Below are 27,024 nucleotides of genomic sequence, written 5' to 3' on the forward strand. Positions count from 1 at the left end.
ATCGCTGGGCACAGTTTTTACATGAGGCCAGCTTACAGGGGGAGTAACATTTAGGCAGAGGCAATAGCGAGGACTGAGATCTTGAGATGAGAGTGATCCTGCAGTTTCCAAGGAGCAGGCTCAGGGTCACTGGGGCCAAGGGAGTGGGATAAGATGGGGTCAGAGAGGATGACAGGAGTTGGGAAGGAAAGACCATTCAGGGTTTGTTCTCCATTATAAGGACTTTGGCTTTTACTCTGAATGGGATGGAAAGCACCTGCAGGGTTCTGTGCCAAGAAGAAGGATGTTCTGTCTTAGATTTTAGTAGGACTACTCAGGAAACTGTATTGAAAATCATGGAGGGGGGACTAGTGAGGATTCTCTACAATGTGAGACATTAAGGTGGCTTGGGTCAGACCAGGAGTTAGTTCGGGCCACACATGGTTTGAAGTGCCCTTTAGACACGCAATAGCAGATGTTGAGTAGACAGTAGGGGACCAAGTCTGGAATGCAGGGAAAAGTCTGGGCTGGAGGTAAACTTAGGGAACTGTCACCATGAAGATTGTATTCAAAGCCCAAAAAGTGTTTACTGAATGACTAGAGTTTGTCAACTAAAGGTTGTCGAGGGAAGAGCTTTTCGTTGAAAAGGAAATTTGAATGCTACAAAGTTAGAGGTTTTCAAGAAATAGAGGGAGTGTTCTCAGCCCAGGCAGAGAAAGTAGAACCCATGGAATATTACCCAACCAGGACCCTAGCCTGAGAATAGAGATTGCAGACAGACATGGCCACGGGCTGAATGTTTCTGCCCCCCCCCAGAACCATATGTTGAAATCCTAGTCCCCAAGGTGATGGTATTAGGACGTGGGCCTTCAGGAGGTGGATTGGGACTAGTGCCCTTATAAAAGAGGCCCCACAGAGCTCACTCGCCCCTTCTGCCATGTGAGGTCATGTCAAAAATACACCAGTTATGAACCAGTAAGTGGGTCCTCACCAGACACCGCATCTGCTAGTGCCATGATCTTTATTTTTTTTCTTAATTGTCAAAGATTTCTTTAGAATATTTTGTCCATATCATATATAATTTAACATTCTTTTACCTAAACTAAGGATTTTTGTTGTTGTTGAGGTGGAAAAACACTGATTTAGTGACCACAATTATCAGTATTAAAAATAATTGGTCACCTCTTTCAGTTCTGTTCCCAAAGCTTTTTGCTAAATTAACCTGCTTTGATCATTGCTCCTCAGCTTTCACCGGCTATTTAAATTATTTGAATTAAGAATGGTCATAATGGTTGACACTTGCACAGTACTTGAATTTTAAAAGGAATTTCACATTCATTATATCATTCGATCCACCCACTAACTCTTTAGGTGACAGGGCAGGTTTTATTGTTACCATTTTACAGAAATTGAGGCTTAGGGAGATTAGGATTGTCCTAGAATGAATAAGTAAGTGGTAGAACTGAGTCTTGAATCTGATTCTTCCTGACTCCAAGTCCAGGCTCAGAATGTCTTTCCACTACTTGATTCTTTAAGTATTTTCCTATTAATATGCTTGAGGTGTGTTTCCATCGCCTTCTTTTTCTACTGGCTTCATTTGGTTTCCCAGCAGAGGGGCTTCCTAACGTGCCCGTCTCCCTCCTGGGTGATTGCATGGGAGCCCACCTAGGTTCCTCCTGTTTCCAATCTTGCATTTTCCTTTTCTGTGGCTCTTCCAGCTTCACCATCCGTGGAAATCTCCTCCTTCCCTAGACTCGACTTCTAAAGTCTTCTCACAGCCCCCTGGCCTTGGGACCTCCCATCCTGATCATCAGCAGGAGAGCCCATTAGAGAGGGGAGACAGGGCACGGACCGCAGCACGCCGGGAAGCCATGCTGAGGGTTACTTCTGCATTTCCTTCCTCGCGGTCCTCAGGAGCATCCTCGCCGCCCTCCGGCCCCGGCTCTCTCCAGCCCGCCCCTGATCCGCCTCCCCCTCCTGCCGCACGGAGGCTGAGACCAGGCGTGGGACGCACCTGTGTCCCTCTCCGGTCACACCGCTGAGACACCGGGGCTGCTCCCGGAGCAGGATTTACAGGCCCGGAGAACGCCAATGGGAGATCCAAATGGTCGGGGACTCCGGCACTTTAAGAGGCTTTTCTCTGGGAAACACCCGTCCCCTCCGTGCGCCTGATGAATGGAAATCCTCCTCCCCCGGTCGAGCCCATTCTCCCATTTCACCAGGAGCCGCAGCTTGCTCCCTCCTTTCGGTCTCCCCGCCCACATCAACGCGGGCAGCTCCAGGAGGGGACGGACAGGAAGCCTTTGGCCGCCTATTAAATCCCACCCATTTCTCCGGGGGCGATTTCCTAACCTTCCGGGACCGAATTCTGCAATTTGATGTGCGTTTTGTCCGAATGGTAGCGACACGGGCCTAAGGGAGGGGGAAAGCGAGGGGGTGGGGGTGGGGGGTATGCGCTCTTTTCCTCGCAACATCGCTGGCGGAGCGAGGGAGCTCACACGACACAGATTTTGGGGCAAAGCCTTTGCATCTGGACAGCACCATGTCCACCAAAGCGGAGCAGTGTAAGTAGCAGCCGGCCCGGCGTTCCGGCCCGGCCCCCGGCTGGGAGCTATTGCAGTTGCAGCGTTTGCGGCTGCTGGGAGACCTTGGCCTCGTGCTGGTGCGGGGGTGGGGGCTGAAGTTGGGGTGGGGGGTGGGGCGTGGGGGGGAAGAGAAGGTGGGGGGAGGGCGGACGTTAATGGGAGCGCGGCGCTGTCCCCGGTGCTGAAAAATTATGCGGCTGGTGGTGGGGTTTGGCAAGACCGAAAGACCCTACGAAACGAAATTAAAATGGGGTCATTTTCGGGAAGAAGAGGCCTCGTATCTTTCAGATAAACATTTCAGTATCTCTTGTTGGAGTGGGGGAAGGGGGGCAGCAGCACATCAGGGGCGGAGAACTGTCAGTGCCACCCGAGCCTGCCGGGCCTTCTGAGCATGCCCAGTTCTCGGTGCTGGAGCCATAGGGGAGTTCGAGTCTGCAGTTTCCACTTTGGGTTGGAGAGGCTAGAAGGCAGAGAAGGGGGAGGGAGGATTCTGGAGTCTGAATTCTGGATTCAGTGTGAGGAAAATCAGCTCAGTAACACCAGCACTAATGCTAAAACTAACCACAACCAGAGGTTAAAGCCAGAGCCACTGCTTGCAAGAAAGTGAAAGGGGCTCTGGAAAAATGATCTAATTATTTTTCCAGAGAGGTTTCCTTTGTAGAGCAGCTCACACAAACTATAAAAAAATAGCAGGAGGATTTTAGTTTTCCCAGGAATGATTGGCTGTGTGTTTGGTTGGAAACAAGCTGCTAACTCCTTGTGGACAGAGGAAGTTTCTAATAGGCTCCCTGTAGCATTTCTTATTGCAGTGCGCATTAGTAGGCCTTTGGTATGTACTTGGTAGGTTGATTAACATGAAACCTTTTCCTGAGTGCATGTGAAGGATTCAGGAACTTAAACTTCTGTAAATAAAAGGTGTTTTTTATTAAGCAATGAGTTTGAATTTTTGACAAGTAAACCAAAAGCTATTCAACGAATTGACTCTAGTTTCTTTCAGAGCAGCACACAGTTATGTTGTCACTGCTTGAAAGTCTTTTTAATTCTTCTTTGGAATGGCTATTAAAGCCATTTTGTGAGACACCAAAAAACAGTAGTCTCATTATTTTGGGGCAGTAGCTTGTATTTGTTAAAATGCAGTATGTCACTTATTCACCAGGTAGGTTAAATGAACGGAAGACTCATAGAATTCCCAGATTGATGCTTCATTAGAGATCCTTTATGAGCACCTACCATCCAGTGCTTGTACCTCTATAAAAATCTTTTCTTTTTCTTGGAATCTGGAACACCTGAGTTTGAATCCTAGTTCTGCCGTTTACTGTTTGACCTTGGGCAAAATAATTGACTTCTATGAACTTTATTTCCTCATCTGTAGACCTGGGGTAATAATGCCAGTGGGGTGGTTGTGATTATAGGTGAGAGAATACACATAAAATGTTGAGTAGTGAGTCCAGCATATAACAAGTACTCAATAAATGATAGTTATGATATTGACAATCATTTCCCACTTATTAGTCCATCTCTTCTAAATCATTAGGAAGTTCTTTTGTGATTTTTTTGGCCTGTTTTAGTTCAATCTAACCCTCAAAGATAAATTTGGCTTCTACAGAGGCTTTTGAAAAAATTATGCATTACGTTTTGAGTAATGGTAACATAGTTGGAATTGGTGCAGAACTTGAGGATAACACACCCTTAAAGGTTTTATTTTAGTACAGTTGTTAAAAAAACTACTACCTGTCATTTGCTTTTATAGTTACATATTATGTAAGAAATATCAGGTTAAAGCCAGTGAGTATTACTGTCCTCTTCCTTGTTATATTTTGAGATGCACTGGATGCTTTGTCTTGTCTCTTTCCTGGGCATTTAGTGCCAAGATGGATAAAATCTATCTGTGGACTTGGTTGTGTAGTGCACATAGTGTGTAGTTTAGTAGGTAGTTTAGAATTTTTTGTAAAACAGATTTTGTTATTTTTTTTTATCTGTAGATGGAAAGGATACCATATTTGAAGCTAGGACGTACGGATTTGAGTTTTTCATGTCCTTCTGATTAACTGTGAGACAGTTAACTGGGCAATTAACTTAATCGTTTTGTGCCTCAGAGTTTTCATCTGTAAAGTAAGGAGTCGGAGTAGCAGCTATCTTTGTTCAGCCGTTAGCATTTTGGAGGGCAAAGGAGGTAACACAGGAGTAGGCTGTGAAAAGGATAAGGTGCTTTGGGTGTTTTTCGGCATCTTTATCTAGGGTGGAGGGAAGTTAAGAATCTCGTTTCTCTCTCTCTTTGACGTGCACTAACATGGATGAGTTGACACTCCAGTGCACATTATATACCCGAAAATAGAGCAAATACATGAAAGGCTGCATGGTTACTATTTATGAAGGGTGAATACTTTTTAATAAAGTGAAGTTGCAGATCTGTGATTCTTGGACTCTGTAGGAGTCCGGCTAGGAGGAAGGAGAAAGAGAAGGGAGGGCCGTGAGATTTTTCTCTTCTACTGGATGTGAAGACCACCAGAACATGAGAGAACGAGAGAGTTCATTTCTTTTCTGCATTCAGGAGAAGTGTGCATAGTACTGTTTGCCTAAGGACCAAAGGGGAGATGGAGGCTTAATGCAGTGTCAAAATAATATTTCTGTTACTCTTTTCCTGAGGCCTCTTGATGTAGGTACAGGTTTCTTTGGTACAGGAAGTGAACATAGTTTGGTTGAGCCAGCAAGAGGAAGTATTGCATTTCAACCAAACAAATTACGTGACTTAACCTTTGAAATGTAATGGATCCCAGTTATGTGAAAGATGATGTTATTTTTATGTAGTAGCATTTTCGTTAATAAAATAAGTGATAATGATGAAAGAGAGTGTAGGTATAGTTAAGATATACTTTGGAGCTTGTTTTATACGTTCAATCAGTTTCCTGTGCTTTGTGCAGAACATCATAACAGGAGGTGAAAGCTTCCTAGCAATTTCTCAGGCGATTGCACAAGAGTTACAGGTATTTTCCTTGAAATGCTTCTTTTTCTTAAAGTCAAAGTTCACTGTAGTGAAAATGTTTATGTAGCTGATATAGAATGATAAAAATAAGAATTTATAGTTCTTTCATTTGGGATTCTAAAGAGGAGAAAGAGGAATCTAACCCCCCGCCCCCCATTTTCCCTGTCTTTTAAGAGTTAAAATTGACCAATCTGGGGCACTTTGGGTGTGCTCTTTCAAAAGAAGCTTGCTTTTGATAGCAGCAGAAGTTAAGAGTCAGGGTTCTAGAATCAGACTGCTGCTTGGGTTTAAATCCTGGCTCTGCTTCTTGCATTCTCTGTGCCCTTGGACAAGTTAACTCGACCTCTCTAAACATCAACTGCATTGTTTGTAAAATGGGGATAGTCATAGTTGTGAAGATTAAATGAGGTGATCCATGAAAAGTGCATAGCACAGAATCCTGGCATATAATGAGGAGTTAATAAATAAGTTAGCTCATTATTATTATCATTATCATCAAGTATTAAACCTTGTGCTTACTGCTAAAATAAGGATAATTATAAAGTTTGGATCTAGTCCCCCCACTCCCCCCGCCACCACCAGCCTAGAGTGGAGCAGAAAAAAAAGTAGCCATTGTTTAAATGGGACATGGACTCTTGGGCTATTTTTTTTCTCCTTTGCTTGTCTCCAAGTCTCTTCTACAACAATCAACCTAACGTATTTGGGTGGGAGTGGATCCCTGCATGGCAATTCCTTGACTTGATATATCTAGCAGGGAACTGGCTGATCACCTAAACAGAACATTTCTAGGGCATGAACTGCCTATCCATCACCTTTTGTATTATGATGACAGTGTAGCATCTGGTTAACATAAATCACTCATATAAATATCCATCAAAATGTTTGTCAAATTTGGAAATTAACCTGCTGATATTTGGGGTATAATCTCAGTATAGCTAATTACAGAAATGTGAATGTGTGCCATGTTTAATGTATTTACCCTACTCAGCATCTTTATCTCAATAACTAAAAATCTTTTGATTACATCAAAACAAACAGTTTTAAGAGTATAGATAATTAGCAGTATGATTTGAAGTTGAACTTCCTCCTATCCCCTACATATATATATATATTTTTGGCGGTACGCGGGCCTCTCACTGTTGTGGCCTCTCCCGTTGTGGAGCACAGGCTCCAGACGCGCAGGCTCAGCGGCCATGGCTCACAGGCCTAGCCGCTCCGCGGCATGTGGGATCTTCCCGGACCGGGGCACAAACCCGCGTGCCCTGCATCGGCAGGCGGACTCTCAACCACTGCACCACCAGGGAAGCCCTATCCCCTACATATTTAAGGGTCATACTTAGAGAAATCAATAGGTAGTTTTATTTATTTTTATGTACATTATTTGGTAATGTGACTAAAATATAAAAGCCCTTCTCCTTTGAATAACATTGCAACCTGTAGTCATTTAGAAATCTTTGCACAACAACATAGCTGACTTCTCATAGACGGAACTCTAGTTTTTTTCACATGTGTAAATATTAGAGTGTACCTATTAACCATACTTGTGGTCGCAAAAAGAACACCAGGTTTTTAGCTCTGATTTCTCTGCATGATTTGACACTAGCTTTTCTATTCCTTATTTAAACTCTCCTTTTCTTCTTTCTTTGCTGGCCATTCCTACTCAGATTTTTTTCTTAGGGCTACCTTTCTTCTCCCTATCTTTAAAAACAGGATTCTGTCATTAGTTCTCTCTTTTTTTAAAAAAAGAAATCCCACAGACTCTTTCTCTCATTCACTCTTGTGGTATTAACTATCACCTCTATGTGGATGACACCCAAATTCTATTTTCTAGTCTAAACGTGTTTCTTGAGCTATGACCTCTATGCCTATCGAAGAGTCCTATAGGCAACTCAAACCCAAACTCATTGTCTTCTGTCCCAAACTTGTACTTCTTTTTTATAATACTCATTTTGGTGAATGGCTCCATGATCTATCCACCAATTAACCTAAGTCAAAAAATTGGGAGTCTTCCTAAACTTCTCCTACTCTCTACCATTAGTATTTAAGCCCTAATGATTCTTGCCCATCCAACTAAATCCCTGCCCTAACTCCTTGATCTAGTTACATTGGACTATTTTTTTCCAGTTCTTCCAGTGCACGATGTTCTTTTTGCCTGAAATGCTTTCTTTCTCTTTCGGCCCTTTTCTTTGCCTTCCTAATGCTTACTTATTGTTCATTATTTAGCTTGGAAGCCCTGCGTGATTGTCACTCTTCCCCTGTATGCCCTACTCGTGTGCTCACACTGTATTGAAATAATTAGTCTTCTTGTTAGTTGCCCTAATTTGTGTGTAGACGGTATTATGTTCATCTCTGTGTCTTCAGCATGCAAATCATTGTCTAGGGCAGTGTTTGCACAAAAACTGTTTCTTGAATAAGTAAAAATGAATGAAGGTGAAGTAAATGTCTTTCATAAAGAAGGATTACATAATTACATTATGGATATCATTCACCTGAAGGTTTCATATTTTCATTAATGTGAAGTTCTGTACTATATACAATGTTCACATGCTTTTCAAATGGATTTACAGGTAAATAAAAATATAGTTGTCAAAAGTACTTAAAACATATTTGCTAAATCAAATTTTATAGTATTTATATAACAACTTACACTTTTCCTGAATGTTCATTATATTTTTGGTTCTTTCTCTTAGTTAAAATTTTCTCTTAGTATATTCAGCATAATAATCACGATTCCTAATTGGTAGACAATCTTAGCACGCAACCAGCTTCTTTTTTCTTTTAAGATAAAGTGACAATACATCTGAAGTCAGGGACTCTTCATGCTGTAACTTGACTTGGATCCTTTGGTAGTATGCCTGTGCAAATTTTCTGTATTGATTACTCAACCAATAAATAGGCTTTAAATTGGGATTTTCATTTTGCAGTATTATTATGTTGGAAATTCACATGCATTTGTTTCTCATATTCTGAAAAGATATGGGTAGCTCTGCATAAACGAACACATACATTGGCTTAGAAATGAAATGTTTATTGCATAAAAAAACTACATTAAGCAAAAATGTATACTTATCAACAAGCTCGCTTCCTGTAGTGTGGAAAGCTCAGTCATTTCATTTAGAATATTTAGCTCTTTTCAACCCATACGTTCTATTTCTGTCTTGTTTTTCTCTCCTTCTGGACATTTCTTGAAAGGACAACGCTTCTAAACAGTACATAGTTTATTGTGTGAGTCTCATTTACTATTTGATGTGGGATTAAAATTGGAGGGATATTCAGCATTTCAGAGTGTATTTCATCTTCATTGGTCTTAGAAGCTTGGTCTGACACTAGGACAAAACTTAAAGGATATGTGTGTGTGTACATAGGTACTTATGTATATATATGCACATGTGTGTTTATATACCTGTACATTTATATATATATATATATATATATATAAAATGCTATCTTAAGAAGAAATGAGCTTGCCTTAGAAGTGAAAATAGATAACTCCTAAACATATAACCAATTTAACATGTCAGAGTTATATGTATTTGAATCTTAAGATCTCTAGAAAGGAGGGTTTAGATATCTATTGTTTATGCCTATTATGTATTAAGCAGTTGGACATATATTAGCTTAATTCATTCTCATAATACTTTTGAGAGTCAAGTGTTATTGTATTATGTAAAACTCTGGTTTTATGTCTTAAATATTCCTCAGGTACCCCACATCCTCTTTATTCTTACCATCACCATCCTAATTATGGAATTTATCATTTCTTTACTATAACAGCCTTTTAATTTATCTCCTTGTGTCTGCTTTTGTCCCCATCAAATCTATCCTCACGTAGTCCCCTTAGTGATCCATCTAAAATACAGAGGCTATCGTGTCATTTTTATCATTCTCTTCTTTAAAACACTTGCTATCTTTAAATAACTTCCTATCACCTTTGACCCATGTTAGAGCTCCACCTCTTTGGGAGTTGGGTGAGCTCCTCCTAGATGTTAGACTATATACCATATACATACAGTAACTGCTCACTGATGTTGGATGATAGCATGACTTAATTTCGAGGCATTTTACTTTTACATTACATTTAAAAAAATTTTTAATTTTATTTATTTTATTTTTGGCTGCATTGGGTCTTTGTTGCTGCACACGGGCTTTTCTCTGGTTGCGGCGAGCGGGGGCCACTCCTCGTTGCAGTGCACAGGCTTCTCATTGCGGTGGCCTCTCTCGTTGTGGAGCACAGGCTCTAGGTGCACGGGCTTCAGTAGTTGTGGCACATGGGCTCAGTAGTTGTGGCCCACGGGCTCTAGAGCGCAGGCTCAGTAGTTGTGGCACATGGGCTTAGTTGTTCCGCGGCATGGGGGATCTTCCCGGACCAGGGCTTGAACCTGTGTCGCCTGCATTGGCAGGCTGATTCCTAACCGCTGTGCCACCAGGGAAGCCCTACATTACATTTTAATATGCGTTCCAGGTCCTTCTTATGTCGTCCTTTAAATGTGGCACTTGAAAAAGACTCAATACCTTATACATACCTTCACTAGTGCAGAGTACAGGAATCTATATTTCAAAATGTAAAGAGTCCTTTAGCTCTTTGTATTATAATGTCACGCCTCTGGTCTGCTGAAACTGCCAGATCTTTTCCATAGGAAATACCTGTTAAGCCTGTTTTCCTTCATTCTCCAGCTGTGCAGTGGGACGATAATAGAGCTTTGTTTAACCCTGTGCTAGTTTCCTAGGGCTGCTGTAACAAATTACCACAAACTGGGTGGATTAAAACAAGAGAAATTTATTCTCTCACAATTCTGGAGGCTAAAAGTCCAAAATAAAGGTGTTGGCAAGGCCTTGCTTCCTCTGCAGGCCTTCCTTGCCTCTCTCTTACCTTCTGGCGGTTGCTGGTATCCCTTGGTGTTCCTCGGCTTGTGCTGTATCACTCCAATCTCTGCCTCCGTCTTCACATGGCCTGTGTCTCCTCTGTGTCTCTGTATCCAATCTCCCTCTCTTTTCTCTTATAAATACCTCAGTCATTGGATTTAGGGCCTCGCTTAATCCAGTATGACCTCATTTTAATCCGATTACATCTACAAAGGCCCTATTTCCAAATAAGGTTACATTTATGGGTATCAGGACTTGAACATAACTTTTTGGGGAACACGATTCAACCCACTACAAACTACTAATTTCATCTTTTTAGTGTCGTCTCATTGTTGTGCCTGATTTTATCATTCAACATAATAGACATTTCTCCATTAGTTTTGCATCAACTACCAAAATGATATGCATCCCTATATAAAATATTCAAAATAAAAATGTTGATCAGGAGAAAAGAAGTAAAAAAAAGAATGTGGTGTGCCATTAAATAGCTTGTTTCAAGTTGCTTTTGAGCCATTGATCAATACATTTTAGATAAGACAGTTTCACCAACTGCAAGTGCATCCTACTGTGGTACTACCCAATCCATATTTTATCAACTTGTCTGTTCTCTTATTCAACAAATATCTATTGGGTGTCTGCAGTGTGTCAGGCTCTGTACCAGGCTCTAGAGGAGCTTACAGTTGAGTCTACTCTGCTGAGATGTATATACTCTATCTTTAGCTTTCCTTTGTTACTCTGTCCAGATTCCCCCAAAGAAATAAGTAATTGAAGTGAACTTGGCATGACTTATTCACAGGCAGCCAGTACTTGCTCCTTATGACCATTACTACACTCTCTCCTTTTTTTTTTAAACTGTAGGCTGAATTTTTTTTTTTTTTGGTAGAGAATTGTATTGGAATCCCCTCTCCCCCATTCAACATTTTTCTTATTTTCCAGGTTCTTCTGGCTATTCTTTTTCATTCTTCCGAACTAATCTCACAATCAAGTTGCATAGGTCCAGAAAAAAGCCTGATGGTATTTTTGAGTATCACATTAAATTTATAAAATAACTTAGGGAGAACTGGCATCTTCAGGATATTGAATCTCACTATCTAAGAACATTGTATGTCTTTCCAATTATTTTCAAGTCTTTCTGTGCCTTTCCAAAAAGGTGCTTTTAGAGGGGGTGCTTTTAGAATTTCTTGTTAAGCTTATGCTTAGTGTTTTTTTTGTTTTAAATATTTTTATTATTATTTATTTTATTTATTCATTTTTGGCTGCGTTGGGTCTTTGTTGCTGTGCGCAGGCTTTCCCTAGTTGCGGCGAGCGGGGACTACTCTTCGTTGTGATGCACGGGCTTCTCATTGCGGTGGCTTCTCTTGTTGCAGAGCACGGGCTCTAGGCGCCGGGCTTCAGGAGTTGTGGCTCGTGGGCTCTGGAGCACAGGCTCTGTAGTTGTGGTGCACAGGCTTAGTTGCTTCGCCGTAGGTATGTGGGATCTTCCCAGACCAGGGCTCGAACCCGTGTCCCCTGCATTGGAAGGCGGATTCTTAACTGCTGTGCCACCAGGGAAGCCCCTGCTTAATGTTTTTTGAAATCCTTTTTTTTCTATCATAATTGAGATTTGTCTTTTCTTCTATATTTTTATTTTTATACCCGAAGGCTGTTGATTTTTGTATGCCTATTTTGTAACCTTACTTTACCAAATTATTTTCTTTTTGTAATTGCTTTTCCATCAATTCTTTGGGTTTTCAAGATATATAATTATATAATCTGCAAATAGAAAATAATTTTATTCTTTTCCATTCAATTCTTATATCTCTAATTACCTTCACTTTTCTAATTGCATTGGCAAATATTTCCAGCACAATGTTAAATATAGCATAGAGCGTATTCTTGTGTGGTTTTGAATTTTAGTAGCAAAGCCTCTAGTATTTCTCTATTAAGTAAGATTTTGGGGGGGCTGAGGTAATATACTAAGGAAGTGTCCATCAATTCTTATTTTATTGAGTTAAAAAAACTTGAATGGTGTTGAATTTTGTCAAGTTTATTTTCTGTATCTATGGAGACCATATGACTTCTTCTGTTAACTTTATTAATATGCTGGATTGGATTTTATGTTTTATTTAATAATATTTGCAGTGATATTCACAAGTTAGATTGGTCCATTTTTGGGGTGGGGTGGGGAGTAATTCTAGTCAGGTTCTGGAAACAATGTTATACTGACTACATAAAATGAGTTTGGAAGATTTCTTTCTTTTTCTATGCTCTGGAATCATTAAAGTAACATTGAGGTTTTCTGATCTTTAAAAGTTTGTTAGGGTTCCCCTGTGAAATCATCTGGCCTGCTGCTTTTTTGTAGTGGAACTTTTTCACTTCTTCCTTTATTTCCTCTATGACCCTTGTTCTATTTAGACTTTCTGTTTCTACTGGGGTCAGTTTTGGTAAGTTTTATTTCTCTAAATTTTTTTTCATTTCATCTAAGTTTTCGAATTTGTTTGCATAGAATTATGCAGAAGACTCTTTTAGAAAATTTAAGATTTCCCCTATTTTGATGTTTATTTTCTCCTTGTCATTTCTAATGTTATATATTTAATGTTGTGTACTTGTGTTTTCTCTCCCCATCCCTATCCCCTTTTTTCCTGATCTAGTTAGTGGTTTGTCTGTTTTATTCATTTCTTTTCTAAGGAACGAGTTTTAGATTTATTTATTAATTCCACTGTTTTTTTTTTTTTTTTGGTTTGTAAATTAATTTCTACTTTTATTATTAATTCCCCTTTCCCCAGACATCTTTTCCTTTTTCGTTTGGCTGCACTGCACAGCATGAAGACCTTCCCCGACCAGGGACCAAACCCATGCTCCCTGCGGTGGAAGCCTGGAGTCTTAACCACTGGACCACTAGGAAGTCCCAGACATCGTTTTTTTAAACTTTGGTGTTTTTTTTCTAGCTTCTTGAGTCGGGTGTTTATTTATTTTAATATTTTTGATCAGGCATTTCATGCAATATATTTTATATGACACTTCTTTAGCTGTAGGCTACAGATTCTGATGTCAGGTTTTTATTATTATTTTCACAAAGTTCTGCAATTTAATTTTGTATTTGCCTTTGACTCAAGTGTTGTTTAAAAGTGTGCTTGTAAATTTCCACATGGAAGGGCATTTTTGTTTATTTTGTTATTTTGTGTGTGCGTTTTCATTTCTTTTTGAGGTATAATTAAAATATAACATTAGTTTAAGGTGTGCACATAATTTAGTATTTGTGTATATTGCAAAAGATCACCACATGTCTAGTTAACATCTTTTTATTTTGTTATTGATTTTGAGTTTTACTGCATTACAGTCTGAGGATGATATTTGCATTTTTTCTATTCTTTGGAAATTATTGAGCTTTTCTCTGTGGTGTAAGGTTAGGTCAGTTTTTATGAATGTTCCACGTGTACTTGAAAAGAAATTGTAATCTCTGTTATTGGTGTTCAAGTTTGATATAGATCTAAAAGATCCACCTGATTTATGTTGTTTTAGTCTTCTATACCCTTATTAATTTTTAGTCTGCTTGATCTTGGATTTTGAGAGGTATGTTAAATCTCCTATTGTTAGTGTGTTTTTGTCTATTTCTAGTTGCATCTCCTGTAAGTTTCAGCTTAAAGTTATTGCTGTGTTATTGGGTTCATAAATATTAATAACTGTAATATCCTCATTGTGAATTGTAGCCTTAACCATTATGAAGTGGCCTTTTTAATATATTGTAATGCTTTTTGGTCTCAATTCCACCTTGTCAGATACCAAGATTAAGACTCCTGTTTTCTTTTTGTGTTTGCCTGATATGTCTTTCTCCATCCTTTTATTTTTAACTCTTTTGAATCTCTTTGTTTTAGGTGTGTCTCTTGTATTCTGCATAGTGTTGGATTTTGATTTATTAGCCAATCTGAAAATCCTTTTCTTTCGATAGGTGAGTTAAGCCCATTTACATCTATTGATATGGTTAATATGTTTGGCCTCAGTTCTGTCATACTTTTTTTTTTGTCTTTTGTATCTACGTTATTTCATTATGCAGTTGGTTTTACCTGCTTGTTCATTCTGTTGGTTAACTTTATACTAATACCTTTATATAATACCATTAGTCCACTTTTTTTTTTCGGACTTACTGGTTCCCTACATTGAAAAATATTGAAATTAGCTTGTAACCTCTTCGCCCTTGCTCCTTCTATCCCAGTATCTGATCTAAAGTAATATCCTGTTATTTCCAGTTAACGTTTAATTGACAGTCATATCCATATGCACTCCTTATTCCCCCGACCCCAATTTTTGATGATTATACTTGTCTGCTATATTCTCTCTTTTATGACCATGGGTTATCTTTGTTCTATAGGAATCTTTATATTTAGTGCTCACCAGTGGTTCTTATATCACTGTCTCTCTCAGTCTTTTTGGTTGTCTGAGTGTTTTTTTCTGAGAGATTCTTTTGGAAGGGCTCACAGGATCAATGTACCTTGAGTTTTGGCAAGTTTATAATAGTTTGTTTGCAGCTTTTTACTTGGAGGCCAGTTTGGGTACATGTAAAATCCTTGATTCATATTTCCCTTCCTTGAGTGTCTTAAATTTGTTACACCATGTTCTTTGGGTATTAGGAATTTGTTGAAAAGTCAGGGGACAATTTTGTTTTCTTTCCCGTATTAGTGTCTTAGCCTTTTTGCCTAGTTGCCCAAATGATGTTTTATTTTCTTTTTAAAGTAATTTTCACTGTAATATGATTCAGCGTTGGTCACGCTGAAGTGATTGTGGTGTATCCTTTCAATGTATAAATTCAAGTTTTTTTTTAATTTTAGGAAAATGTTCTGAAATTATAGAATATAATTTAATATTTATTTTGGTCTATCATTTGACATTCTTTGAGATCCCTATCATATGTATGTTGGGTCTTTTTTGCTTATCTTCTGTATGGATCACTTTCTATTGAATGTTTTAAAAATCTCTCTCTGTATTTCTTTTGAGTTTTTTTAAAAAATTAATTTATTTTTGGCTGAGTTGGGTCTTTGTTGTTGTGTGCGGGCTTTCTCTAGTTGCGGTGAGCAGGGGCTTCTCTTTGTTGTAATGTGCAGGCTTCTCATTGCAGGGGCTTCTTTTGTTGCAGAGCACGGGCTCTAGGCGTGTGGGCTTCAGTAGTTGTGGCTCGCGGGCTCTAGAGCACAGGCTCAGTAGTTGTGGCGCACAGGCTTAGTTGCTCCGCAGCATGTGGGATCTTCCCAGACCAGGGCTCAAACCCGTGTCCCCTGAATTGGCAGGTGGATTCTTAACCACTGCACCACCAGGGAAGCCCCCTCTTTTGAGTTTTTAAAAGAATTACCTGTGCAGTATATCTTTATTAGTCTTTATATGAACTAGCCTATTCATGGTGATTCCACATGTATATATGTTTATTTAGCTCTTAACTTGAAATGTCAAATATAAATAAAATTGACACTATTCATTTAAATATTACCTTATTTCTCATAAATCCAAACTTAATCAATATAAGTAAATACAAGCATCTGACTATATCATTCTGTCTTCTAGTGTAGACATGCCCAAATACCTACATATTGGAATGCATGTTACTTTGTCCTCTTTTTGTTTATTGTGGAAATAGTTACATATAATAAAATTCACCCATTTTCAAAGCACAGTTTAATGACTTTTGCAAAGCAGATAGAATCCTGTAACCACCACCTTAACCAGTATATGAAACAGTTCTCTTACCTTAAGAAGATTCCTTGTGCCCCTTTGCTCTTGATCTCCTTCCTGTACCCCCAGCCCCAGGCAGACATTGATCTGCTTTCCATCACTATAGTTTGCCTTTTCTAGAATTTCATATAAATGGAATCATTCAGTACATAGTCTTTCTAATTGACTGCTTTTATTTAGCATAATGTTTTTGAGATTCATTCATGTTGTTGCATGTATTAATATTTTGTTTCTTTTTATTGCTCTGTAGTGTTCCATGGTTTGTATCTATTATTTGGGTTGTTTCTAGTTTTTGGCCATTATGAATAATGCTGCTAAAATATCTGTGTACATGTTTTCATGGGGACATATGTTTTTGTTTCTCTAGGGTGAATACCAAAGAATGGAATTGCTTGACAATATGGTATTTACTGTTGTAAGGTATTGCCATATTGTTTTTGAAAGTGGCTGTAATGTTTTGCATTTCCACCAGCAATGCAGCTGCTCCATATCCCGTCCTCACCAACACTTGCTATTGACAGTCTTTTTAACTTAGTCATCCTAGTGTGTGTGTAGCTGTATTTCATTGTGGTTTTAATTAGCATTTCTCTGAGGACTAGCAGTGATGAACATATTTTTATGTGCTTATTGGCCATATGTATATCTTTTGGGAAATGTTTGTTCCAATGTTTTGTCCATTTTTATTAGCTTTTTTTTGGTTGTCTTCTTATCAAGTTGTAAGAGTTCTTTACGTATTCTGAATAGAGGGCCTTTGTTCTGAAAAATTTCGCTTTTGCTCTGTGGCTTACCTTTGTGTTTGCATAAGTATGACTTTTGAGAAGTGAAACTTTTAAACCATGAAATCCATTTTTATTAATTTTTTCTTTTATCATTTGTGTTTTGGTCTCCTGTTTAAGAAATCTTTGCCTAACTCAATGACATAAAGATTTTTTCCAGTGTTTACTTCTAGAAATATAATAGTTTTATCTCTAATATTTAGGTCAATGAACATTTTTGAGTCACTTTTTATGTATGGTATGAGGTGAGGCTTGACGTTCACTATTTTCTTTTTTTTGGGGGGAGGGTACGCAGGCCTCTCACTGCTATGGCCTCTCCCGTTGCGGAGCACAGGCTCTGGACGCGCAGGCGCAGTGGCCATGGCTCACGTGCCCAGACGCTCCGCGGCATGTGGGATCTTCCCAGAACGAGGCACGAACCCGTGTCCCCTGCATCGGCAGGCGGACTCTCAACCACTGCGCCACCAGGGAAGCCCCTTGACATTCATTATTTCCACGAATAATATCCAGTTGTCCCAACACCATTTCTTATAAAAACTGTCTTGTCTCCATTGAATTACTTTGGTACCTTTGTTGAAAATTGATTGACTGTGTATATGTGGGTCTATCTCTGGACTCAATTCTCTTTATCCATCTATATGTCTATCCTTATGCCAGTGACATACTGTCTTTATTTTGTAAATTTATAGTAAGGCTTAAAATCGAGTAGTGTAAGTCCTTCAACTTTGCTCTTATTTTTCAAAATTATTTTAGCTGTTTTAGGTTCTCTGTTTTCTTATATAAATTTTGAAATCAACCTGTCATTTTTTTCAAAAGAAGCTTATTTGAATTTTGGTCTATAGATCAATTTGGGGAGGATTAGTATCTTAACAACATAGAGTCTTCCAATCCTTGGAATGATATATATGTATACTTATTTAGATCTTATTTAATTCCGCTTCGTAATGTCTTGTAGTTGTCATGTCATTCATTAAATTTATTCCTAAGCATTTTTGTGAATGTAGTTGTTTTTCAAATTTCATTTTCTAATTATTTGGTGTTAGTTTAGAGAAATACCATTGAGTTTTGTATGTTGATCTTATATTCTGCACCCCTGCAATGTTCACTTATTAGTTTAGTAGCTTTTTTGGGAATTACTTAAGGTTTTCAGCACACCCCATCATCATGTCATCTGTGAATAAAGATTGTTTTACATCTACCTTTCAAATCTTTATGCCTTTTATTTCTTTTCATTGTCTTACAGCACTGGTTAGGACCTCCAGGACAGTGTTAATTAAAAGTGGTATGAGTGGATATCCTGGCCTTGTTCTCGGTCTTAGGTAGAAAGCTTTGAGCCTTTCACAATATTGAACAACCTTGCATTCCTGAAATAAGCCACATTTGGTCATAATGTATATCCTTGTAAAATTTTGTTGGTTTCTATTTGCTACTTTTTTTCTTTTTGGCTGCACAGCATGGCTTGTGGGATCTCAGTTCCCCAGTCAGGGATTGAACCTGGGCCACGGCAGTGAAAGCACCAAATTCTAACCACTAGACACCAAGAAACTCCCTATTTGCTAGTATTTTGTTAAGGATTTTTGTGTCTATGCTCATGAGAGATGTTGGTCTGCAGTTTTATTTTCTTGTAATATTTTTGTCTGGTTTTCAGATCAGGGTAAAATTGACCTCATGAGTTAGGAAATGTTCTTTTTTTCTACATTTTCTGAAAGAGTTTGTATAGAGCTGATATTCATTTTACCTTAAATTTTTGATAAAATTGACATTTGAAGCCATCAGAGCCTGAAGGTTTTTTCTTTCCTTTTTAACAAATGTTTTAAATTTTAAATTGAATTTATCTAATTGATATAGAACTCTTCAAGTTTTTGTTTTGCTTTAATTTATTCTTAGTTTTGTTATTTGTGTCTTTCAAGGAATTTGTCTATTTTGACCATTTGACAAATTTGTCCAGTTGTCAATATATTGTCTTAAAGTTGTGTGTAATAATACTTTGTTACCCTTTTTTATATCTGTAGAATCTGTTGCTATGTCTGTCTTTTATTTCTTTTTAAAAAAATATTTATTTTATTTTTGGCTGGGTCGGGTCTTAGTTGCGGCATGCAGGATCTTTATTGCGGCCCGCGGGCTTCTCAGTAGTTGTGGCATGTGGGCTCCAGAGCACGTGGGCTCTGTAGTTTGTGGTACATGGGCTCTCTAGTTGAGGCTCGTGGGCTTAGTTGCCCTGATTTTGATTGTTTTCTGTTTTCTATTTTATTGATTTCTGTCACTATCTATACTATTTCCTTCCTTTGGTTTGCTTTGGGTTTAATTTGCTCTTCTTTTTCCATCTTCTTAGAGTGAAAGTTTATTGATTTGAGACCTTTCTTGTTTTTGAATATAGGCACTTAAATCCATAAATTTCCATGTGAGCCTTACTTTAACTGCACTCCACAAATTTTGATAGGTTCTATTTTTATTATATTTCAGTTCAAAATATTCTCTAATTTATCTTGTAATATTTTTCATTGACCCAAAGTTTCTTTAGAAGGGTGTTGTTTAATTTCTAAATATTTGGGATTTTGCCCGATTATCTTATTTATTGTTTTCAATTTCTAACTTAATTCCACTTTTGTCAGAGAACATGTTCTATATACTTCAATATTTTGACATTAATTAAGACTTGTTTTATGGCCCAAAACGTGGTCTACACTGACTGGTAAACATTCCATAAGCACTTGAAAAGAATGTATATTCTGCAGTTGTTTGTTGATGTGTTCAAATCGTCTATGTCCTTGCTGTTTTTTGTCTAGTTTTTCTGTCAGTTGCTGATAAAAGCATATTGCAGTTTCTAACTATGACTATGGAACTCTCTATTTTTCCCTTTAAAACTGTCATTTTTTGCTTCTTGTGTTTTGAAGCTCTGATACTGGGTTCGTACTCATTTATGATTGTTATGTTTCCCTGTTGAATCATCCATTTTAACATTATGAAGTGTCTTTTTTATCCTTGTTAATGTAGTTTGTTTTGGAATCTGTTTTATCTAATATTAATAATGCTACTCCAGCCTACTTTTGTTTACTGTTTGTGTGGTGTATATTTTCCATCCATTTTCTTTTAATGTTTTATAATTTCCTATTGGCTTCCTAGCAATTATAACGTACCTTTAATTTTCACAGTTGATTTGCAGTTAATAATGTACTACTTTATTTAAAATATAGAAACCTTGCAACCTTATAGTCTCATATCGCTCTTTAATTTATAGTTATATGTAATACATACACATATGTTATATACGACACAGGACAATGTTATAACTTTAAAATTGTATAGTTAATAAGGAAATTAAGAGGAAAAAGAAAATATAGTCTTTTGTATTTACCAAGAGATTTGCCATTCCTGATGCTCTTCGTTCTTTTCTGAGGATACAAGTTTCTATCTGGTATCTTTTCTCTTCAGCCCAAAAACTGTAACTGCAACTCTGCTTATGACCAAATTTCTTAGATTTCTTTTGCCTGAAAATGTCTTCATTTTGCTTTATTTTTTTTTACATTAGGTTCTTATTAGTTATCTATTTTATACATATTAGTGTATATATGTCAATCCCAATCTCCCAATTCATCCCCTCCATTTTGCTTTTATTTTTGAATAATAATTGTGCTGAATATAGAGTTCTGCTTTGACAGCTTGTCTTGTTTTTTTCAGTACTTTAAAGGTATTATTCCATCTGGCCTTCATGGTGTCAGAGGGGAATTCAGCCATCAGTTGTATTATTCCCATAATATGGATAAAATATATTGTTTTTCTCGCTGCTTTCAAGATATACTGTTTATCTTTGTCTTCAGTAGTTTGAATATCATATGGGTTTCTGTTGGCATAGTTTGCTAGAGTTTATTCTGCTTGTTGTTTGCTTATCATTCTGTGTCTGAAAATTTCTGTCTTTTATCAAATTTGGGAAATCTTTGGCCATTATTTCTTTAAACATTTTTTTCTGCTCTATTCTTTCCATTCTCCTTTTCTGATATTCCAATTACATATCCTTAATTGTACTGTTTGATGTTATCTAACAGGTTTCTGGGCCCTGTTCACTTTGTTTTTTTCAACCTTTTTTTCCCTCTGTTCTTCACCTTGGTTGCTTTCTATTGCTCTGTTTTCAAGTTCATGTACTCTTCCTTCTGTCATGTCCATTTGGCTGTTAAGTCTATCAAGTCACGTTTTTATTTCAGAAATTATGTTGTTCAGTTCTAGAATTTTCATCTCGTTCTTCTTTTATTATTTTTATTTTTCTGCTGGGACTTCTCATTTCTCTAATGAGAGTTTCAAGCATTGAAAGCATGTTTTGTTTTACTTCATTGAGGATATTATAGTAGTCGCTTATACCTTGTCTGTTATTCCAACCTCTGTTTCATTTAGTGATCAAACTAGTTTGATTTTCTTTTCTTCTGAGAATGTGTTTTATTTTCTTTCTTCTTCATATGTTGGCTAATTTTCGATTGTGTCCTGGACATTATGAATGTAAAGTTGTGAAAACTTTGGATTCTGTTATTTCCCACTGGCAAATAGTGTTTCCTTTGTTTTAATGGATCATTTTCTTGGCTGGACTTGAACCGTAAAACTCTGTTGCTTATGCAGTAAATCCTTACTCTGCTCAAATCTTTTGCCTTTTGCTGGGCTGCTTAGAGTCTGTTTTGTACTCGTGTGGTTCAGGGGTCAGTCAGGGAGGTAGATTCCCCTACTCTCTTCAACATTCACAGTTTGCCAGTTTTCCTTTTCTGTTTCCCCAGGCCAAAAAGCTTGTGGGTTTTTCTATGTCTGCTCTCACCACTGTGCACACTGCGTGGGCTGCACTTAGCTCCAGGCCCATGGAGACAGGAGCTTGCTGGTATAGTTGCCTGTCTTCCCTCCTCCTTGGTAGCTGGAATTTCCCTATCAGAGTCTATCCGCTTCTGTTCATTCTCCTGTACCTTCAGGGGGTTGCTTTTTCATTATGTACAAGCTTCTTAGTTGTTTTCTGTGAGAGGAAGAGGGATTGTAGGTAGAGGTTTATTTTATCATAACCTAGAGCCTCTTCATTTCTTTTCTTTTCTTTTTTTTTTTATAAATTTATTTATTTGGCTGTGTTGGGTCTTCGTTGCTGTGCGCAGGCTTTCTCTAGTTGCAGCAAGCAGGGGCTACTCTTTGTTGCGGTGCGCGGGCTTCTCATTGCGGTGGCTTCTCTTGTTGCGGAGCACCGGCTCTAGGCGCGTGGGCTTCAGTAGTTGTGGCACGTGGGCCCAGTAGTTGTGGCTCCTGGGCTCTAGAGCGCAGGCTCAGTAGTTGTGGTGCATGGGCTTAGTTGCTCTGCAGCATGTGGGATCTTCCCGGACCAGGGCTCAAACCCATGACCCTTGCATTGGCAGGCAGATTCTTTTATTTATTTATTGGTTGCATTGGGTCTTTGTTGCTGCACACAGGCTTTCTCTAGTTGCGGCGAGTGGGGGCTTCTTTTGTTGCGGAGCACGGGCTCTAGGCGTGCGAGCTTCAGCAGTTGTGGCTCACGGACTCTAGAACACAGGCTCAGTAGTTGTGGCACACTGGCTTAGTTACTCCACGGCATGTGGGAACTTCCCAGACCATGTGTCCCCTGCATTGGCAGGCAGATTCTTAACCACTGCGCCACCAGGGAAGCCCTTCTTTTTAATTTTAAAGAGTTCCTCCTTTCCATGCTTTATCTTTCTTAAGCATCATCCATTGCGTTTATTTACTCCTGTGTTTCTACTGGTTTAGTCTTCATTTAAAAAATATTTTTTTCTTTTATTTCTAATTCTCTCTAGAGTTCTTTCACGTTGATTGTCACAATCTCTTCTTTAGTCACCTAATTTCAGTGTGTTAACAACACAGTTTCAATCATTTTCTTAATTTCTTTTAGCTTTTGCTTTGAAGTATTGGGTTACAGTTTTCATCTGCTTAGTGCGCGTGCCTCTGCTTCTTATTCTCTTTCTCTTATGATAAATTCATATGGGATTTTCCATTGCTCATTTTTAAAGTGAAATAGGCTTTTCTACAATTTTTAAAGACAGAGGGGGTGGTTCAGGATAACTTTAGGGCTCCTCTTTCATTTTTTATTTTTTGGGCAGAGTGATAAAACAATATACTCGTGTACTTTCTGAGACCTGCTTTCTTTGGTTTTCTTTCCCATTTTAATTTGGACTTTCTTTGCGTCTAATATCCTTACACTGTTCTCTCTTGGGATTGGGATTCTCTTCCCTGCAGTTTCTTCTGAACACAGAGCTTTATCTCGAGGTTAGGCTTGGCTTGTTACTTGTTAGAGTTGAGAGTCTGTTCCATCATTATCAGATCTTATCATCTGAAGAACTCCCTCGTTGCTTTGATTTCTATTTTCAGATTGGGACACCACAGTTTCCAGTGAGTACCTGTGGATGATTTGAGAGTTCTTTTGACCGGAGGACCATCAGAGGCCTTTATGTGTCTTCCCTATGTATCTTCCAACATGGATACTGATGTTGCATGGAAGTGTAGCTAACAGAAGTTTGTCCCTATCCACTTGTAATTGGTTCATGGGGCTACCTTGTCACCTAGTTTTGTTGTAGATAGTTTTGTCAGCCAGTCTTTGGGTTTGTCACCCTCATTGACCTTTCCGTTTTTATTGGAGGGGCTTGGGTTGCTTCGTAACCTATGCTGCTGCCATTGCCCTCTTCCTGGAATCCTCCTCCTTTAGGGTATTTAACATGACTCTTTTAAAATCCCTATTCTCTGGTATTTAAGATCCATTTCTTGGATAAATGGCTGTTGCCTTTAGAACCAGGCTTGTGACTCCTCACCCACTCTCTACGTCTGTATCAAGATGAAGTCACAGCAGTCCCTTTAGTCCTTTCTTTTTTCCTGTTGCCATTAAGAGGAGATGACCAAAACTTGTAAATATGGGAGCCTCCTAATCAATGGCAATATTGAGCTTTCCTTATACCACTAGGCTTAGGCTTGCTCTTCAGTTTTCTGAAATGAAATAGTATAATGTTTATATGCACTATATACATGCTCCGGGGATGAAACTATAAAGAAAAGCAAAGAAATGATTCAGAAAATTTAGAAAAGTATTTACCTTTATGGTGAGTGAGAGGGATGAAATTAGAGATAGATACGCATAAGATACAGGAAATGTTCCATATTTTAATCTGGGTGGTGGGTACATGAGTATGCATTTAATATTATTTTTGAATCTGTATATATAATTTTATGTCCTCTTTCATAACATCAAGAGAAACTAAATAGAGTCTCTGGAAAACAGTCCGAATTCAGTATTCATGAGAGTCCCTTCCAGGGACATCACTGAGCAAGGTCAGGAGTGAGTCCAGAAAAACAAGACAGCTGGGGCTTTTGCCAGATGCAGAAGTGTGAGCCAGGTACTGGACCTCTGGCAAAAATATGGTTGGGGAGTGGGTTACTCTGTATTTTCTGCTTAAGCTCAACATGACCTACCCCCAGCCCTTAGAAGTAGGTCAAGGAACACTTCTTTGGGAGTAAAATGAGTGTTCTTAGCTGTTCCAGGAGACTGTGCAAGAGAGTAGGTGCTTTGCTGGCTCGAGAACAAATAAGAGTCTGGGGCACATTCACCCAGGCCTTCCGCCTTGGGTTAAAAACCCTGTATATAGGGCTTCCCTGGTGGCACAGTGGTTAAGAATTTGCCTGCCAATGCAGGGGACACGGGTTTGAGCCCTGGTCCGGGAAGATCCCACATGCCACAGAGCAACGTAGCCCTTGCGCCACAGCTACTGAGCCTGTGCTCTAGAGCCCGTGAGCCACAGCTACTGAGCCCACGTGCCACAACTAATGAAGCCCGCGCCTAGAGCCCGTGCTCTGTAACAAGAGAAGCCACCGCAATGAGAGGCCTGCTCACTGCAAGGAAGAGTAGCCCCCGCTCGCCGCAACTAGAAAAAAGAAAACCCGCGTGCAGCAACAAAGACCCAACACAGCCAAAAATAACTAACTAAATAAATAAATTAAAAAAAACAAGAAAAACAACAACAAAACAACCCTGTATATAGGTATGGGGCTCTTTGTGATGACAGCTTTCAACACTCTGTCTTGGACCACAGTGCTCTGATCTTGTCCAGTTGCTGTCTATGCCTGATGCACAGTTGGGTCTTTCCCAGGAGAAAGAATGCATGGGAAATAAATTTTTTGAAACCAGTAATGTATAAACATGTCTTTATTCTTGATTTATAGTTTGCCTGAATATAGAATTCTACTTTGAGGATCATTTTTCTCCCAGGGTTTTAAAGGCATTGTTTCATTATTGCCTTGCTTCCAGTGTTGCTTTTGAGAAGTCCAAAATTCCTGATCTTTCCTAAGTGATGTTGCTTTAAAAAAAAACCTCTAGAAGCACGTTGAATTTTTTTGTCACCAGTTTCTGACATTTCATAAGGATGCGCTTTGTTATATGTCTATTTTTATTCATTTTGGTGGACCTTTTTAATCTGCCATTTTCTAAATTAAAAAAAAATAATTTTGTTAATTTTTTTTTCTGCTGTGCCGCGTGGCTTGTGGGATCCTAGTTCCCCAAAAAGGGATTGAACTCGGGCCTCCTGCAGTGGAAGCACGGAGTCCTAACCACTGGACCTCCAGGGAATTCCCATGTTAATTTTTTAACCCTTTTGGTTTTGCTATTGCTTTTTCTCCTGAAGCTCCTTTTATTCTCATGTTAGAGCTCTAGGATTGATCATTTCTTATTTTGTCTCTCTTTTTGCTGTACTTTGGGAAATTTCCTCAACTGCATCTTCTAGCCCTTCTATTGAGTATTGATTATTTCTGGGATCATGTTTTTAATTTCTAAGAACTGTTTTCTGTTTTGTTTTGTTCTCTGTATATTGCTTTTTTATCATTTGTGGATAGAGTCTTATATTTCTGATATTAATGACAGTTTTTTTTAAAAGGTTTCCTTCTCTTACATAGATTCTTTTTCTCCAAGTTGATGTTTTGTTCCTTCCGTTTGTCTTCCATGCTAGAGGCTTTTTTTTAGAGGGCTGTACGTCCTTTGCTATCCACTCATGATTACGGGTTGGGACTAAGGAGCTGGCCTGAGCATGTCGGTGGGCCATTTACTGGGGGAACCCCTGATGTCACCGTCTGTCTTTAGGTCTTTCCTCTTTGACTGGTCAGATTCACAGAAGGAAGGAGAAAAAAAGAGACTTCTAATCTACAGCTTGAAGAGTAAGGGTCTGGCTGCTAGGTGTGTGTGTGGGGAGGGGGCAGAGTTTGACTTACTCTCTATTCAGTATTCACACTTCATATAACCACCAGTTCCTTGTGTTTAAGTAGGTTACCTTGGTCTTCAATTGTGTTTAGTTTCTTCCATCCCAGAGACCCTCTGGTGTACATTCTCTTTAGACAATAAACTTCAGCTCTGCTGAGTTGGGGAGAGGTGCTCCCTCAGGGATGTGAGGTAGGGAGAGAATTTAGGGATCCAATTGTTTCTTTTAAAAAATATTTATTTATTTATTTTTGGCTGCGTTGGGTCTTCGTTGCTGCATGCAGTCTTCCTCTGGTTGTGGCGAACGGGGGCTACTCTTCATTTCGGTGGCTTCTCTTGTTGCGGAGCACGGGCTCTAGGCACATGGGCTCAGTAGTTGTGGCTCGCGGGCTCTAGAGCGCAGGCTCAGTAGTTGTGGTGCACGGGCTTTGTTGCTCCGCAGCATGTGGGATCTTCCTGGACCAGAGCTCTAACCCGTGTCCCCTGCATTGGCAGGTGGATTCTTAACCACTGCGCCACCAGGGAAGTCCCCCAATTGCTTCTTAAACAGCTTTCAAACAATCCCTCTTTTTAAAAGTTCCTATTCGTACCCCCAAGCCTCCCACCCCTGCAGTTCCAGAGCTAACAGTGCTGCCAATTCCATGCCTTTTGAGAATTCTGAGATGCACATCGTTGTTTCTCAGCTTTCCTCACTGCTGGCCTGGGATTTGACTTTGTTTGATCTGCCAAGTCAATGGCTACTTGTCTATTGGTTTTCAAGCTTCCAGAATTATGTTGTTGTGTGTCTTCTTGCTTATTGTCCCTTTCTTCTTGTCTTAAAAAAAATCTTTTACTGTAGTTTGGTAGCATTTCAAGTACGCGTGATTTAGATGCTTGTGTTCACTTTTGTGGTCTTAACCTAGAAACTTTCTCCCACTT

General features: G+C 38.9%; 1 protein-coding gene across 1 annotated transcript in view; it reads left to right on the forward strand.

The window, feature by feature from the left end:
* The first annotated feature begins 2,431 nt into the window (after positions 1–2,431).
* UNC79 (unc-79 homolog, NALCN channel complex subunit) overlaps positions 2,432–27,024 on the forward strand; it is a 249,702-nt gene continuing 225,109 nt past the window's right edge. Inside the window, exon 1 of the mRNA XM_049706558.1 lies at positions 2,432–2,543. Coding sequence (XP_049562515.1) covers positions 2,522–2,543 — 22 coding nt within the window. The 5' untranslated portion in view covers positions 2,432–2,521. The remainder of the gene's footprint in view (positions 2,544–27,024) is intronic.

This window comes from Orcinus orca, chromosome 2, assembly GCF_937001465.1.
Source record: "Orcinus orca chromosome 2, mOrcOrc1.1, whole genome shotgun sequence".
In the NCBI taxonomy this organism is placed as follows: Eukaryota; Metazoa; Chordata; class Mammalia; order Artiodactyla; family Delphinidae; genus Orcinus; species Orcinus orca.